Source organism: Panthera uncia, chromosome D2, assembly GCF_023721935.1.
Source record: "Panthera uncia isolate 11264 chromosome D2, Puncia_PCG_1.0, whole genome shotgun sequence".
NCBI lineage: Eukaryota > Metazoa > Chordata > Mammalia > Carnivora > Felidae > Panthera > Panthera uncia.
In genome coordinates, this window is record NC_064818.1 from 60284490 (window position 1) to 60303101 (window position 18612).

At 38.4% G+C, this 18612-nt stretch overlaps 1 protein-coding gene across 2 annotated transcripts in view; it reads right to left on the minus strand.

Annotated features, from left to right (window-relative positions):
* CFAP43 (cilia and flagella associated protein 43) overlaps positions 1–18612 on the minus strand; it is a 119723-nt gene that overhangs the window by 81176 nt on the left and 19935 nt on the right. For both annotated transcript variants that reach the window (XM_049645691.1, XM_049645692.1), the window contains exons 6-8: positions 17179–17338; positions 6189–6256; positions 4103–4234 (exon numbers count right to left, since the gene is read on the minus strand). In XM_049645691.1, the coding sequence (XP_049501648.1) occupies positions 4103–4234; positions 6189–6256; positions 17179–17338 (360 nt within the window). The remainder of the gene's footprint in view (positions 1–4102; positions 4235–6188; positions 6257–17178; positions 17339–18612) is intronic.

Consider the following 18612-nt stretch of genomic DNA (forward strand, 5'->3'; position numbering starts at 1 on the left):
AGGCAAAAATTCCCTGCCCTCATGGAGCTTACATTCTGCTGGGGCATTCAGACAATAGACAAGGTATCTAAATAGGATATATTGTAAGTTAAACAGCAGTACTTGTAAGACTCAAAAACATAAAGCAGGGAAAGAAGGTAAGACATGATAAAATAAGAGAGTGGGATTTTCAACCAAGTAGCCAAGGAAGGCTTTACTGAGGTAACTTTAGAGAAAAGACTTGAAGGAAATGAGGAAAAAAAGGATTCATGTGCATTCTGTGGGAAGAGCATTCCAAACAGAGAGAACAGCCAGTGCAAAGACGGTGAAGGGGGAACATGCCTTGTGAGTTAAAGAAAACAGCATGATTGCCAGCATGACTGGAACAGGATGAACAAGAAGCAGAGCAGGGGGAGACAAGGCCCAGTGAGAACAGAACCCATATCATGAAGAGCCTTGTAAAGCACAGTGAGGATTTTGGCTCTTAGTCAGAAGAACATGGGAAATCACTGGAGGGTTCTGAAGAGTAAACACAACAGTTGTTCTCACTTTGGCTGCTATGTTGGGGATACAGTTTACTCTATCCTGTACTGAGAAAAGTGTATTAAGGTGTCCCATTGAGATTATGACTTTGCTTCTCCTTGTCATTTTGCCACATTTTGCTTTATATATTTTGGGACTATTTTATTTAGTACATATGTTTTTTTTTAATGTTTATATATTCCTGGTGAATTTAACCTTTTACTATTCTTGAAATAAGTCCATTTGTCTTCAGTAATGATTTTTGCCTAATAAATATATCACCACTGGCTTTTTGTTGTTGTTAATGTTTGCATGTTAGATCTTTTTCTGTCTTAATTTTACTTACTTTCAATTTTTAAATTTACTTTCAATGTTACTGTATTTTTAAAAACTTTTATTTACTTTCTAAATTTTTTTAAATGTTTTTATTTATTTTTGAGACAGAGAAAGACAGAGCATGAGCAGGGGAGGGTTAGAGAGAGAGGGAGATAAAGAATCTGAAGCAGGCTCCAGGCTCTGAGCTGTCAGCACAGAGCCCAATGTGGGGCTCGAACTCACAGACTGTGAGATCACCACCTGAACTGAAGTCAGACGCTTAACCGACTGAGCCACCCAGGTGCCCCTAAAAAACTTTTATTTACTTTCAATCTCATTGTATGCTTATGCTTTAGCTGTGTCACTTGTAAACAGTGCATAATTGGGTTTTGTATTTTTTTTTTTAATTCGGTATTGTAACCTTTGCCTTTTAAGTAAATCAATTATTGGTTTACTTTTATTGTAATTACTAATATATATGAGTTTAAATATTACATTTTAATTTATGCTTTCTACTTTCTTACTTGTTTCTTTTTCTCTTTTCTTACCTTGTTTTGGGTTGCTCTTTTAAAAAAAGTATTTCACTTTCTCCATCTATAGTGTAGAAATTTCATCTACTGTTTCAGATCTTTTGGTGGTTACCTTAGAAGCTACAACATGTATGGGTGCCTGGGTGGCTCAGTTGCTTAAGCGTCTGACTTCGGCTCAGGTCATGATCTCACGGTTCGTGAGTTCGAGCCCCGCATCAGGCTCTGTGCTGACAGCTCGCAGCCTGAAGCCTGCTTCAGGTTCTGTGTCTCCTTCTCTCTCTGTCTCCCACCCACCCCGACTTGTGCTTTGTCTCTATCAAAAATAAATAAATGTAAAAAAAAAAAAAGAAATTACAACATGTAAACCTAATTTATAAACACCACAAGGTTACTTAAAACCTTACTTTCTGCCTGGGAAAGTAAACAATGAAATTGAAACACTTTATTCCATTTACTCCTTCCCCTCCAGTTTACATTATTGTTGTCTAGGATTTTAATTCAATGTTATTTCTAAACCTAACTTCACATTATTTTTGCTGTTAGGCAGTGTTCATTTACATTTCTCTACACATTTACTGCTATTCATTCTTATAACACAATACTTCCATCTGGGATCATTTTCCTCCCGCTTGAAGTACATTCTTTAGAATTTTCTCTAGTGATGGTCTGCTGCTTATAGTCAGTTTTGGAGTGTCTAAAAATGCTTTTTTTCAACCCTATACTGAAAAGTACTTTCACTGGGTGTAGAATTCCAGGTGGTAGTTACCTCATTTCACTACATCAGGGGTCAGCATACTTTTTTCTATAAAGGGACACAAAGTAAATATCTTAGGCTTTGCAGGCTATGTGATCTCTCACAATGACTTCATTCTACCATTGTAGTGTGAAAGCAGCCATAGACAATACATAAATGAATGGGTGTCACTGTGTTCCAATAAAACTTGATTTATAAAAACAAGCAGCAGGCTGGTTTGGGTTTACAGGGCAATAGTTTGCTGACCCTTGCTATATATGGAAGATAGCATTTCACTATTCCTTACTTACTTTATTGCCACAGAGAAGTCAGCTGTTAGTCTAATTGAAATTCCTTTGAAATAATCTGTTTCTCTCTCTGATTGCTTTTAACATATTCTCTGCCTTTGGTTTTCATGAATTTCACTTTGTTAAGTCTAAGTGTGGATATCTTTTTATGTATTCTGCTTGAGATTCACTGGTCCTCTTGAATCTGTAAATTCATGTCTTTAATCAGTCTAGAAAATCTCTTTTTTTAAAATATCTCTTTAAATATTGTCTCTGCCTCACTCTCTCTCCTCTCTGGGATTCCAATTAAGCATATGTTAGATTTTTTTCACTGTATCATTCATGTCTCTTACTCTCCCTTCTGTATATCCTATCCTTTTGCATCTCTAAGCTACCTTCTGGATAACTTCTGCTCTGTCTTCCAGTTCATGAATTCTCTGTTTGGCTATGTCCAATCTTTTGTCAGACATAGCCATTTAATTTTTACTTTGTTAGTGTATTTTTCTCTTTTAGAATTTTTATTTCAGTCTTTCTCTCTTCTGTTATGTCTTTTTAAAAAAATTTTTTTTTTACATTTTATTTATTTTTGAGAGAGAGACAGACAGACAGACAGAGCACAAGTGGGGGAGAGGCAGAGAGAGAGGGAGACACAGAATCCGAAGCAGGCTCCAGGCTCTGAGCTGTCAGCACAGAGCCCGACGTGGGGCTCGAACTCACAAACTGTGAGATCATGACCTGAGCTGAAGTCAGACGCTTAACTGACTGAGCCACCAAGGTACCCCTGTTATGTCTTTTATTGTTTCCTGTTCTCCATAGATATTTTAGGTTTGTCATTTATTTGTTAAAACCGTATTTATGAAAACATAGTTAGCATAATTGTTTTAACTTCAGATATTTACCAGAAAGTGAAATCTTTTCATATTTAAATTTAAGGTTTTTTTAGGTAGAAAATCATTGACCTTTTTTTGTAATCCATCTAAGGCCATTACCTAAAAATATAAACTGCTGCTAATCCTGACTGTTGAGGGTCATTCCACTAATTAGGAGCCGTTCTAACGGTATAATTGAGGTAGACATTTGGTTTTAGCCTGCATTTACTCCTCTTCTCTCCTTCTCTTACAGAACCATCCATGACCCCAATCTCAATCCATGTTTGGTTGGGTTGACTCTACCCAGGGTTCAAGAGTAGGCATGTGACAGGCCTGATCAATGACAGCTTAGAATTCTCCTGGACATAGTAATTGCCACAGGGGTAGAGAGGTGACCCAAGTAAGTACAATGAGTCTAAATTCCAGGACATTTTTTCCCAGCTGATGTCTTTCCACTAGGGTCACCATGAAGGTAGAAATATAAACTGGAGTTGCAGGAGGCCCCCTTGACATCTCAGGAAAGAGTCTGCATGGAAAAGGTGACAGCAGAGAGGAAACAGAGCCAAGATATGGCCACAAGATATGGCCTTGTTTTCAAGGCCAGCAGCATCATGGGAGCCCCTGAGTTCAGGGGCTTGCCCTTTTAGTTACATGTGCAAATACAAACAAATGAGCAGTAACTACAACAACAAAAAAACCTTTTGGTATTTAGGCCTTTTAAGTTGGGTATTTTTTCATTTGTAACCTAAGGGGTCACAACTAGTAGAGTATCACTATGCAGCACTATGCTTGTCATTCTTGGAGTGCAATGATAATAATAATTACAATATTTGAAAATTATACATCAAGAAATGCCATCTAGCATACCTTCTCTGTTTGAATCAGCAACATTTGGTAACTTGGAGAAAACATCATATGTTCCACAGGCTCTTCAACCTGAAGAAAATCCTCTATTTTGTAATGTAAATCTTTAATAATAAAAGAATACACAAAGCCATCCTAGAGACCAAAAAACAATGAGATAAACACAGAAAATCAGCCTCAGTCATTGCATGTATACTTTTCATGTCAAATGAGCTAAAACATATTGGCTACCATCCACAGTTTATTTTGGAATCATCATCAACGTTTACATTATCTAGAATGTCCTCTTTATTTAGGCAACTTTTAATCATCTTTCCTGGCCTAGTGTCAATTTTATTTCTTTTGTGACACAAAATTTTGTGACCTAAAATTTTACTGATCTCCCCTTTCTTTGAACTCCTCTAGCATCTATCTTTTTTTACCAAATTCTTCATTATACAGGAGGTGGGGCAAATGAAGCAGTTTATCGTATGGCTTATGTATAGCAGTCTCCTTACTTCAAGGAACACTAGCCTTAATGTAATTATTTAATCACTATTATGCGTATTTCTTTTCTCCCTAAATGATTCAAAGGTAGGGCATGTGGTGTTTATTTCCTTTATATCCTCCTTTCGAGTTCCTCTCACAGTGCTAGTACCCAGTAAAAATGGGTTGGTTGGTTGTAAACAGACTTAGGTTAATTTAACTATTCTCAAGATGAATTTGAGTTATTTTTACAGTAGCTTTGGACAAATTCATTCATCATTTCTAGATTAGATCCCACTATAACTAAAATAAATGGATTGGTGAGATGGCTGGATTCAGATACTTGAGACCTGGGGGATAAAACACGCAAGGTGTTTTCTCCAAACTCATCACCATTCTCCATAATTCATGGAGCAGATGCTCCCACCACTTTTTAAACTAGTGGGTTTTTTTTAAATTTTATTTTAAAAATAATCTCTCTACCCAATGTGGGGCTTGAACTCACAACCCTGACATCAAGAGTCACAGGCTCTACTAACTGAGCCAGCCAGGTACCCCTAAACTAGGTTTTTAAAAATGCCAAGGATGGGCTTGAGAAGAACAGAGTCAGAAAAGGCTATAAATGCAGACTAAATGTAGGAGGTGAGGGAGTGGGAATAGTCTGTTGCAAGGTTGGTGAGGTGATTATCAACTGAGTGTAGGTGTATGAGCTCCAAACTGCTTCTCATTGGTGGAGCTACATCTTTCACCCTGACATCCTTGCCTAACTACCCTCAGGGTCCTGGAAATGTGATCTCTGGCAATGGAAGAGACAAAGCTAACAGCAGTCTTGGGACATCAACCAGTAGAGCTCAGACTTTAGTGTAGGTTGGCTCCAAACCTTAGCACTAATTACAATACCACAGAAAAGCAATGTGGTCTGACCCCTTTTCATACTTAATTGAGACTGTGTGCTCTAATAAATGATAGCAAAAACTCTGGAGTTTGACACACCTGGGTTCAAGCCTCAACTACCACATTTACTGGCTGGTGAACTCTGTAAGGCTTGGATCCTTCCTCTGTATAAGGAGGATGTCAATAGTTCCTACTTGATAGGGTCATTACAAAAACCAGTAAGATAATACAAGGAAAGCACTTAGCATGATGCCTGGCACCAAATAAGCACCAAGTAAATGTAGATCATTAATACTAACTCTAATATTAACAATAACAATCTGATACATGTAAGCTAACTGGGTATGCACAAGAAGGTAAGCTGAAGCTTAGACAAAAGGTTCCATGTGTATCTGACAACCTAAGATGTTAAGTGCACAAACAGGCATGAAGTTGGGTGACAGATATTAATTAGGTGTTCTGGGGGACTTGGAGTTTTTAACTCTATTTTTGATTATTTGCAATAGTCTAGATACATGGCAGTTCATTATACTGTTCTACTTTTATATATATTTAAAACATTCTTCATATAAAAAGTTTTATAATAGCAAGCATCCAAAAAGGGAATAATTTTAATTAATAACCAGACAGAACCTGTTGTCCCAAATTATGGCTCATAATAGTAAGTGGCAACAAATGGAAGCTATATATATTCTTGAAAGCAATTAATTTTGAAGAAAAAATACATTACAATTCCAGAAATCAGCACGCCTCCCTTCTGATATGCCATGGTGACTGGACTAATCAGATGACATCCCTCTTTTGGCAAAGAAAAACAAGGTAAAACAGGTGACACATATTTAAAAGTGCAGTACAAAGCAATTAATTTCATTTTCTTTCCTAGTACTAGTCCTTTCTTTGTAATCCATACCAAAAGTTAGCTTTCTATCAGAATATGTGCTATAATGCCTCCCAAGCAATGAATCATAAAAGATGCTCAGCATTGATTACTAATGTAAATCACAGGAATTTTTTTAAAGTTCTGTATCATCAGGTCTGTGTAACTAACACTGTGGAATTATACAGCAAATGCACTTTCTTATTTTAGGGAAGCTTTGTCAGAGATTTTAAGATGCCAGGAAAAAACAAATAAAATGAAACCTAAGTTAGTATCAAGCTGCATACTTAAGGTTTGTACATTTTATGGTATGTAAATTCATATCTCAGTAAATAAGCAAAAAAGGATAAAAAGAAAGTAAAAAGAAAAACGTTCTATAGGAACAAATGTTATTAATAACATATTGCCCTCGGGGGGGGGGGGGGAAATAACAAAAGTGTTTTACCTTTTATGTAGATAAACCATGACAACTATAAGATCAAAAGCTCACACAGCATCCATCAAATTACTTTTTTACTGTTACATGCTTGGCATTTTGCCAGATGCTAAGAAGCATACTGTCCTTTCCTTCAAAGACTATTCACCTCCCCACAGTTCCTTCTTTTCCAATCCAGGTGACCCTGGATCCGAGGTTCTTATGACTCCTGGCCTGGCCTAGGTACCTGATACTTAGAGCCACCTTCTAGGATTATCCTTTTCTGAATTATGGCTAAACTAATCTTCCCATGCACAATTCCAGTTAGGGTACGTCACCAGTCAGGAGTTTTTGATGTCTGCCCACTGTCAGCTCAATTAAGTAGAAACACCTTAGCTGGACATTCAAGGTCAGACATGGTATACATGTCCGTTTGTTCCCCACTAGCCCTGTGTAACACTCAATGCTTTCAGACAAACTGGATCACTTCTTGTATCACAACCTTCCCCAGTTTTCCTTGTCTATGCAGATACCATTGCCAGAAACTCCACCTACCCTCATCTCTGCTGTGACAACCCAAACTTCAATGGCCATTTCAAATGTCACCTTCAAAATGACTTAACATGGCCTGTTTCCCTCATTTGAATTCACATAGCAATTGGTGAAATTTCTCTTTAATGAAATGATCTTAGTCTACCTGGATGTAATTGTCTACTTGTTTAATTCTCTTCAATAAAATAGAAATCTCTCAAGGGTCGATATTATAAAATCATATATTTGCCACTTATATCACCTCTGAGGCACTTTGTGTGGTATCTTACACATTGCAGAGGCTAGGCAAATATTTATATGAAAGCATTTATAATATACCATGAAAATTATTAGGAATAGTATGCAAGAAGGAAATAGTGAACAATACAAGACTACGCATGAATAAGTCCTAAATTTTGTATAACATATTACAAATGTGACAACAGTTTGGAAATGAAGAACATTGCTTTAGAGTTCATTTTAAAAGGGAGGAGCCAAGATTGTGGAACAGCATGGAAGTTTTTTGTGTGTCTTGCATCCATGAAATACAGCCAGACCGACACTAAGCCATCCTGCACACCTAGAAAACTGATTTGAGGATTAACACAACAATCTGCACAACCTGAACCACACAATTCAGTAGGAATTCACCCCAAAAGAAAAAGCACAAAGAAATGACAGCCAGGGATTTAACCAACACAGATACAAGCAAGATGTCTAAACCAGAATTTAGAATCATGATAATAAGAATACTAGTTGGAGTCGAAAGTAGATGAGAATCCTTTTCTGAGGAGATAAAAGAAGTAAAAACTAGTCAGGATGAAACAAAAAATGCTATAACTGAGCTGCAATCACGGATGAATGCCATGGAAGGAAGGATGGATGAGGCAGAACAGAGAATCAGCGATATAGAGGACAAACTTATGGAGAATAATGAAGCAGAAAAAAAAGGGACATTAAAGCAAAAGATCATGATTTAAGAATTAGAGAAATCAGTGACTCATTAAAAAGTAACAACATCAGAATCATAGGGGTCCCAGAAGAGGAAGAGAGAGAAATAGGGGTAGAAGGGTTATGTGAGCAAATCATAGCAGAAAATTTTCCTAACCTGGGGAAAGACAGAGACATCAAAATCCAGGAAGCACAGAGGACCCCCATTAGATTCAACAAAAACCAACCATCAATAAGGCATATCATAGTCAAATTCACAAAATACTCAGGCAAGGAGAGAATCATGAAAGCAGCAAGGGAAAAAAAGTCCCTAACATATAAGGGAAGACAGAGCAGGTCTGCAGTAGACCTATCCACAGAAACTTGGCAAGTCAGAAAGGAGTGGCAGGATATATTCATTTTGCTGAACAGAAAAATATGCAACCAAGAATTCTTTATCCAGCAAGGCTGTCATTCAAAATAGAAGGAGAGATAAAAAGTTTCCCAGACAAACAAAAATTAAAGGAGTTTGTGACCACCAAACCAACCCTGCAAGAAATTTTAAGGGAGACTCTCTGAGGGGAGAAAAGATGAAAATATAAATACATATATACATACATACATACATACATACATACCATAAGCAACAAAGATTAGAAAGGACCAGAGTACACCACCAGAAACTCCAACTCTACAAGCGTCATAATGGCAATAAATTCATGTCTTTCAGTACTCACTCTAAATGTCAATGGACTCAATGCTCCAATCAAAAGACAAAGGGTAAGAGAATGGATAAGAAAACAAGATCCATCTACATGCTGTTTACAAGAGACCCACTTTAGACCTAAAGACACCTTCAGATTGAAAATAAGGGGATGGAGAAACCATCTATCATGCTAATGGTCACCAAAAGAAAGCCAGAGTAGCCATACTTATATCAGACAATCTAGACTTTAAAATAAAGACTGTATCAAGAGATGCAGAAGGGCATTATATCATAATCAAGGGGTCTATCCACCAAGAAGACATAACACTTGTAAACATTTATGCACCAAATGTAGCAGCCCCCAAATATATAAATCAATTAATCACAAAGAAACTCATCGATAGTAATACCATAAGAGTAGGAGACTTCGGGGCACCTGGGTGGCTCAGTCGGTTAAGCGGCCGACTTCGGCTCAGGTCATGATCTCGCGGTCTGGGAGTTCGAGCCCCGCGTTGGGCTCTGTGCTGACAGCTCAGAGCCTGGAGCCTATTTCAGATTCTGTGTCTCCCTCTCTCTGACCCTCCCCCATTCATGCTCTGATTCTCTCTGTCTCAAAAATAAATAAATGTTAAAAAAAAAATTAAAAAAAAAAAAAGAGTAGGAGACTTCAACACCCACTCACAGCAATGGACAGATCGTCTAATCAAAAAATCAACAAGGAAACAATGGCTTTGAAGGACACACTGGACCAGATGGATTTAACAGATATATTCAGAACATTTCATCCTAAATATTCAGAACATTTCATCCTAAAACAGCAGAATACGCATTCTTCTCCAGTGCACGTGGAACGTTCTCCAGAATAGACCATATACTGGGACACAAATCAGCCCTAAGCAAGTACAAAAAGATCAAGATCATACTGTGCATATTTTCAGACCACAATGCTATGAAATTCAAAATCAACCACAAGAAAAAATTGGAAAGGTAACACATACTTGGAGACTGAAGCACATTGTACAAAAGAATGAACGGGCTAACCAAGAAGTTAAAAAGGAAATTAAAAAGTATATGGAAGCCAATTAAAATGATAACATCACAACCCAAAACCTCCAGGATGCAGTAAAGGCGGTCATAAGAGGAAAGTATATAGCAATCCAGGCCTTCCTAAAGAAGGAAGAAATATCTCAGATACACAACCTAATCTTATACCTTAAGAAGCTGGAAAAAGAACAGCAAATAAAACCCAAAGCCAGCAGAAGTCAGGAAATAATAAAGATTAGAGCAGAAATTGATGCTATCAAAACCAAAAAAAACCAGTAGAACAGATCAATGAAACCAGAAGCTGGTTCTTTGAAAGAATTAACAAAATTGATAAACCACTAGTCAGTTTGATCAAAAAGAAAAAGGAAAGGACCCAGATAAATAAAATGAAGAATGAAAGAGGAGAGATCACAACCAACACAGCAGAAATAAAAACAATAATAAGAGAATAGTATGAGCAATTATACGCCAATAAAATGGGCAACCTGGAAGAAATGGACAAATTCCTAGAAACACATAAACTACCACAACTGAAACAGAAAGAAGGAGAAAATTTGAACAGACCGATAACCAGTAAGGAAATCAAATTAGTAATAAAAAATCTCCCAAAAAACAAGAGTTCAGGGCCAGATGGCTTTCCAGGGGAATTCTACCAAACATCTAAGGAAGAGTTAACATCTATTCCTTTGAAGCTGTTCCAAAAAATAGAAACGGAAGGAAAACTTCCAAACTCTTTCTATGAAGCCAACATTACCTTGATTCCAAAACCAGACACAGACCCCACTAAAAAGGAGAACTATAGACCTATTTCCCTGATGAACATGCATGCAAAAATCCTCAACAAGATATTAGCCAACCATATCCAACAATACATTAAAAGAATTATTCACCATGACCAAGTGGGATTTATACCTGGGATGCAGGGCTGGTTCAATATCCGCAAAACAATTAACGTTATTCATCACATCAATAAAAGAAAGGACAAGAACCATATGATCCTCTCAATAGATGCAGAAAAAGCATTTGACAAAATACAGCATCCTTTCTTGATAAAAACCCTCAAGAAAGTAGGGATAGAAGGAGCATACCTCAAGATCATAAAAGCCATATATGAATGACCCAATGCCAATATCATCCTCAATGGAGAAAAACTGAGAGCTTTCCCCCTAAGGTCAGGAACAAGACAGGGATGTCCACTCTCGCCGCTGTTATTCAACATAGTATTGGCAGTCTTAGCCTCTGCAATCAGACAACACAAAGAAATAAGAGGCATCCAAGAGGAGGATGCCAGGAGGAGGTCAAACTTTCACTCTTCACAGATGACATGATACTCTATATGGAAAACCCAAAATATTCCACCCAAAAACTGCTAGAATTGATTCATGAATTCAGCAAAGTTGCAGGATATAAAATCAATGCACAGAAATCAGTTGCATTCCTATACACCAACAATGAAGCAACAGAAAGAGAAATAAAGGAATTGATCCCATTTACAGTGGCACAAAAAAACCATAAAATACCTGGGAATAAATCTAACCAAAGAGGTGAAAAATGTATACACTGAAAACTATAGAAAGCTTATGAAAGAAACTGAAGAAGACACAAAAAAAAAAAAAATAGAAAAAGATTCCATGCTCCTGGATAGGAAGAACAAATATTGTTAAAATGTCGATACTACCTAAAGCAATCTACATATTCAATGCAATCCCTATCAAAATAACACCAGCATTCTTCACAGAGCTAGAACAAATAATCCCAAAATTTGCATGGAACCAGAAAATACCCCAAATAGCCAAAGCAATCTTGATAAAGAAAACGAAAGCAGGAGGCATCACAATTCCGGACTTCAAGTTATACTACAAAGCTGTAATCATCAGGATAGTATGGTACTGGCACAAAAACAGACACTCAGATCAATGGAACAGAATAGAGAACCCAGAAATAGACCCACAAATGTACGGCCAACTAATCTTTGACAAAGCAGGAAAGAATATCCAGTGGAATAAAGACAGTTTCTTCAGCAAGTGGTACTGGGAAAACTGGACAGCGACATGCAGAAGAATGAACCTGGACCACTTTCTTATATCATACACAAAAATAAATTCAAAAATACCTAAATGTCAGACAGGAAGCCATCAAAATCCTCGAGGAGAAAACAGGCAAAAACCTCTTTGATATTAGCCGCAGCAACTTCTTACTCAACACGTCTCTAGAGGCAAGGTAAGCAAAAGCAAAAATGAACTACTGGGACCTCATCAAAATAAAAAGCTTCTCCACAGTGAAGGAAACAATCAGCAAAACTAAAAGGCAACCAACAGAATGGGAGAAAGAATTTGCAAACGACATATCAGATAAAGAGTTAGTATCCAAAATCTATAAAGAACTTATCAGACTCAACACCCAAAAAACAAATAATCCAGTGAAGAAATGGGCAAAAGACATGAATAGACACTTCTCCAAAGAAGACATCCAGATGGCCAACTGACACATGAAAAAATGCTCAACATCACTCATCATCAGGGAAATACAAATCAAAACCCCAATGAGATACCACCTTAGACCTGTCAGAATGGCTAACATTAACAACTCAGGCAACAACAGATGTTGGCAAGAATATGGAGAAAGAGGATCACTTTTGCATTGTTGGTGGTAATACAAGCTGGTGTAGCCACTCTGGAAAACAGTATGGAGGTTCCTCAAAAAACTAAAAATAGAACCACCCTATGATCCAGCAATTGCACTACTAGGCATTTATCCAAGGGATACAAGTGTACTGTTTCAAAGGGACACATGCACCCCCATGTTTATAGCAGCACTATCAACAATAGCCAAAGTATGGAAAGAGCCCAAATGTCCATTGATGGATGAATGGATAAAGAAAATGTGGTATATATATACAATGGAGTACTACTTGGCAATCAAAAAGAGTGAAATCTTGCCATTTGCAACTACGTGGATGGAACTGGAGGTTATTATGCTAAGTGAAATTAGAGAAAGACAAATATCATACGACTTCACTCATATGAGGACTTTAAGAGACAAAACAGATGAACATAAGGGAAGGGAAACAAAAATAATATAAAAACAGGGAGGGGGACAAAACATAAAAGACTCATAAATATGGAGAACAAACAGGGTTACTGGAGGGGTTGTGGGAGGGGGTATGGGCTAAATGGGTAAGAGGCACTAAGGAATCTACTGAAATCATTGTTGCACTATATGCTAACTAATTTAGATATAAATTTAAAAAATAAAAAATTAAATTAAAAAAAAGAATTTGTTTTAAAAAAACATATAGGTGCTAATCTGTAGCAATCTCTGGGATTTAACTCTGGAGCCAAAGGATGAGTAAAACACAGTTCTTGACTTCAAAGAATTGATGTCTAGTGGGAAACACAGACATGCACATGGGACACTGTGAAAGCACAGGATGAGGCTCTACCAAGGGAGCAAGTCTCAATGAATCCCATACAGGATCACTGAATTTCACCCTAAGGTTGGGGTGAAGACAGGAAAGGATCCACTGAGGATGACCTCATCAGGTAGACCAGGAAGAGAAGGGCATCTTAGACAAAGATAACTACAAATGCCAGCAGGCAGAATTTGGAGGCAGCACAGGAATGATGAGAACTGCTCCAAGGCTTATGTGCGAGAAGCTGGAACTGGGAAGGCAGGCCACAAAAGGGGTTCACTTTGTAGAGAGCTATGGGATGGCATTGTGGAGGCAAGGTTAAAGAGAACTTAGCCTGGAGGGTACAGGTGACAGTGAAAGGAAGCCAGGGTTGGGGCAGGAAAGTCAAACCTAATGGCTTCAATGAAGTCTAAGCCAGGGAATGGGAGTAAGAGTAGATGAGGGGCACTGTCCTAGGGGAAACTTGCTGTAGGTGGTGGTATTGAGCTGGGAACTCAAGGATTCAGAGAGTAAATCGGCAAGAGGGTGAGCTAGGAGGCATGTCTGTGAAAAGACAGGAAGAAATTACTGACTAGATCAGAAAACTCAATCTGGGGAGTAGAAGGAAACAATATAAATAGAGCAGGTAGGATCAGATTAGAGAGAGTGTAGAATCAAGGCAAAGCAGTCACTGAATTGCATGTTGAAATGGTCTTCAAGGGGGCGCCTGGGTGGCTCAGTCGGTTAAGCGTCCGACTTCGGCTCAGGTCATGATCTCACGGTCCGTGAGTTCAAGCCCCGCGTTGGGCTCTGTGCTGACAGCTCAGAGCCTGGAGCCTGTTTCAGATTCTGTGTCTCCCTCTCTCTCTGCCCCTCCCCTGTTCATGCTCTGTCTCTGTCTTAAAAATAAATAAACGTTAAAAAAAAATTTGAAATGGTCTTCAAGAAGGACAGTTTGGCAAGGATGAGATGCCTGCTTTGGGTTAGTGTAGATTAAGGCCAATGAAGTCAGTCCTAAGGTTGCTGCAGAAATCAAGAAGTGAAATAACAAGAGGAATGGAGAGTGGAATAAGTGGAATGGAGAGTGCATTGCACAAAGTGGGGAGCTCGCAATGACCAGTCTCCCTTCTCAAAAGGTCTATACCTAGCTCCTAGACCCAAAAGGTCTATACCTAGCTAATGAGTGGACATTAGCTTCTGTGACTAAGCGCAACCCTGGCCACAGCTGATGGGACCAGGAATGGACAGCAGATCTAAGGAAAATAAATCCAATTCTCTTAGAAATTCTAATCAAGGAACACAACATAATTTTCAAGATGGCAGTTAAACTTAAAAGAGGTCATTGTGGAAAAAGGCCTTGAAAGGGGTGGAGGGCAGGAAAGGGCATAATTTGTTGATTAAACAAAATAGGCATATGTATGGGAAAGGATATAGCATAGTAGCTAATAACTTGAACTCTGGCATTCCCTATCAAAATAATGTCAGCATTCTTCACAGGGCTGGAACAAACAATCCTAAATTTGTATGGAACCAGAAAAAATCCCAAATAGCCAAAGCAATCCTGAAAAACAAAACCAAAGCTGGAGGTATCACAATTCCGGACTTCAAGCTGTATTACAAAGCTATAATCATCAAGATAGTATGGTACTGGCACAAAAACAGACACATAGATCAATGGAACAGAATAGAGAACTCAGAAATGGACCCACAAATGTATGGCCAATTTATCTTTGACAAAGCAGGAAAGAATATCCAGTGGAAAAAAAGACAGTCTCTTCAGCAAATGGTGCTGGGAAAACTGGACAGCAGCACACAGAAAAATGAACCTGAACCACTTTCTTATACCATATACAAAAAAAACCTCAAAACAGATAAAAGACCTAAATGTAAGACAGGAAGCCATCAAAATCCTCAAGGAGAAAACAGGCAAAAACCTCTTTGATCTTGGCCGCAGCAACTTCTTACTTGACATATCTCCAGAGGCTAGGGAAACAAAAGCAAAAATGGACTATTGGGACCTCATCAAGATAAAAAGTGAAGGAAAAAATCAGCGAAACTAAAAGGCAACTGACAGAATGGGAAAAGATATTTGCAAATGACATATCAGATAAAGAGTTAGTATACAAAATCTATAAAGAACTTATCAAACTCAACACCCCAAAAACCAAATAATCCAGGGAAGAAATGGCCAAAAGACATGAATAGACACTTCTCCAAAGAAGACACCCAGATAGCTAACAGACACATGAAAAGATGCTCAATATCACTCATCAACAGGGAAACAGAAATCAAACCCACAACGAGATACCACCTCACACCTCTCAGAATGGCTAAAATTAACAGATGTTGGTGAGGATGTGGAGAAAGAACGCTTTTGTACTCCTGGTGGGAATGCACTCCAGTGCAGCCACTCTGGAAAACAGTATGGAGGTTCTTCAAAAAATTAAAAATAGAACTACCCTATGGCTCAGCAATTGCACTACTAGGTATCTATCCAAAGGATACAGTTGTGCTGATTCAAAGGGACACATGCACCCCAATGTTTATAGGAGCACTATCGAGAATAGCCAAAATATGGAAAGAGCCCAAATGTCCATTGAAGGATGAATGGATTAAGAAGATGTGGTATATATATAGATATACAATGGAATATTGCTTGGCAATAAAAAAGAATGAAATCTTACAATTTGTAACAACAAGGATGGAACTAGAGTGTATTATACTAAGTGGCATAAGTCAGTCAGAGAAAGACAAATATATGATTTCACTCGTGTGGAATTTAAGATATAAAACAGATGAACATAAGGGAAGGGAAGCAAAAATAATATAAAAACAGAGAGGGATACAAACCATAAGAGACTCTTAAAATCAGAGAACAAACTGAGGGTTGCTGGTGGGGTGTTGGGTGGGGATATGGGTTAAATGGGCAAGGGGCATTAAGGAGGGCACTTGTTGGGATGCGCACTGGGTGTTATATGTAAGTGATGAATCACTAAAGTCTATTCCTGAAGTCATTATTACACTAAATGATAACTAACTTGGATTTAAATTTTAAAAATAATAAAATAAAATAACTTGGACTCTGAAGTTCTTTTAAGTAGGCTTCATGTCCAGTGCAGAGCCCAATGTGGGGCTTGATTTCATGACCCTGAGATGAAGACGTGAGCTGAGATCAAGTGTTGGACGCTTGGGGTGCCTAGGTGTCTCAGTCGGTTAAGTGTCTGAATCTTGGTTTTGGCTCAGGTCATGATCTCATGGTTCCTGAATTTGAGCCCCATGTTGGGCTCTGTTCTAACAGTGTGGAGCCTACTTGGGATTCTCTCTCTCTCCCTCTCCCTCTGCCCCTACCCTGCTCATGCACTCTCTCTTTCTCTCAAAATAAATAAGCTTAAAAAAAAAAAAAAGAGTTAGACACTTAACCAACTGAGCCACCCAGGTGCCCCAATGGACTCCGAAGTCTTATTGCTTGTGTTCAGGTATTAGTTCCACAGTTTACCAGTTATGTGAATTTGGGAATTTTCCTTAACCTCTCAATGCTTACATTTTTTTCATCTTTCTCATGGAGATGAAAATGTATCTCTTTATAAAGTTGTTTTGAGGATTACATGAAATATACACATAGGGTGCAGCAGAATGCCCAGAGCATAGAACACTAGCTAGAAGGAACATGCACAAGACTTGGTAATTAACTATGGGATAAAGGAAAAGAAAGAATCAAAGAGGTCTCCAAGCAAGAGAAAAATAAGGAACAAACATCCATTTTCAAGTGTAAAACCATCACCAGTGGCTACATTTCCGGGAATAATGAAACAAAGTAGTTTCTTACCCCTTGATGTCGTATCTTCTATCTTATTAAGTATAGTCACCTTCAAGGTTTCTGCATTAACCATTAAAAGATGACCCTCTTCACAGCCAATGTATAGGTCATTTGTTGGAGTCCAGCAATGCATAGTTGGGTGAAGCAAAGGATATAGATCGTCTTTAGGCTTTAGGAAAAGATTAGAAACCTTGTGTTAACAACATTTATGGCTGTGGTACCAGGTGGCTCATTCAGTTAAGCGGCGGACTTGAGCTGAGGTCATGATCTAGCAGTCTGTGAGTCAGAGACCCTCATCTGGCTCTGTGCTGACAGCTCAGAGCCTGGAGCCTGCTATGGATTCTGTGTCTCCCTCTCTCTCTGCCCCTCCCCCACTTGCACTCTGTCTCTCTTTCTCTCTCTCAAAAATAAATAAATATTAAAAAAAAAAAGAGAGAGAGAGAGAGAGACAACATTCATGGCTTAAGAGCCAGAGAAATACCCAACAGAATAACTTCCAGAAAGAAACAAATGAATATGGACTTACATCCTTTCAATTCATTGGTCCTGTTTGCCAAGAGCTGAGTGAACTTACCATTCCTTGCTCCACTTATCATTCTGTATTTTAATCCACTAAGAATATATAAGATGGTCTTGCCAGCATATTTGGAGTTCTAGTGTCACAGGGTTTCATGAAAATTTTAAGTAATAACTCCTACACTGCTTCTTGGTAGACTTTTTTGCTATCTCGAATCTAAGAAAGACGTTGTCTAGCTAAAATCACCCTTTCTGAGGAAAACTTTTGTCATCATTTCACCCTCCTTATTCTGCAGGGGGCACAGATATGATTTTCCTTGAGTGGTTATGGAGAAGTTGACCCAGATCCTCTGGCATAGTTTTTAGGGGAAATGAAAAGAGGGCACGTGCCTGATTTTGGTGGCCTAATTTGGTTCATGAAACATCCTATGTGATTTTGATACCATGAAAAACTCAAAGAGAAAGACACAACATCTACGGAATGTGCCTAAAAGAAAAGCTGGCTTTGGGAAGTAAGAACAATATGGACCAAGGATGTAAGGCAAACTTTTCCTGTAAAGGACCAGGTAGTGAATATTTTAGGCTTTGTGGACCACATAGGTCTCTGTCACATATCCCTTTTATTTTTTTTTAAACACCCCAATAAAAAATGCAAAAACCATTCTTAGCTTGGGGCCATATAAAAACTGGCCACAGTTTGTTGATCTCTGCCTTAGACGGTAATACCTCAGTAATATGGCCCCTGCAGCTTTAAATACTCATGTTCCACAGGGGACACGCTCTTCTGCCAACACAGAGCAGGTCTCCTCATAAGTTAAGGCCTCCCTGCTTTCCTTCCTGGAGGTCAAGGCAGCTGTGGCAGCTATTTTGGGCATATGCCCCACAGCACTGATTAAAACTATGAATTCAGAATACATAACACAGGAC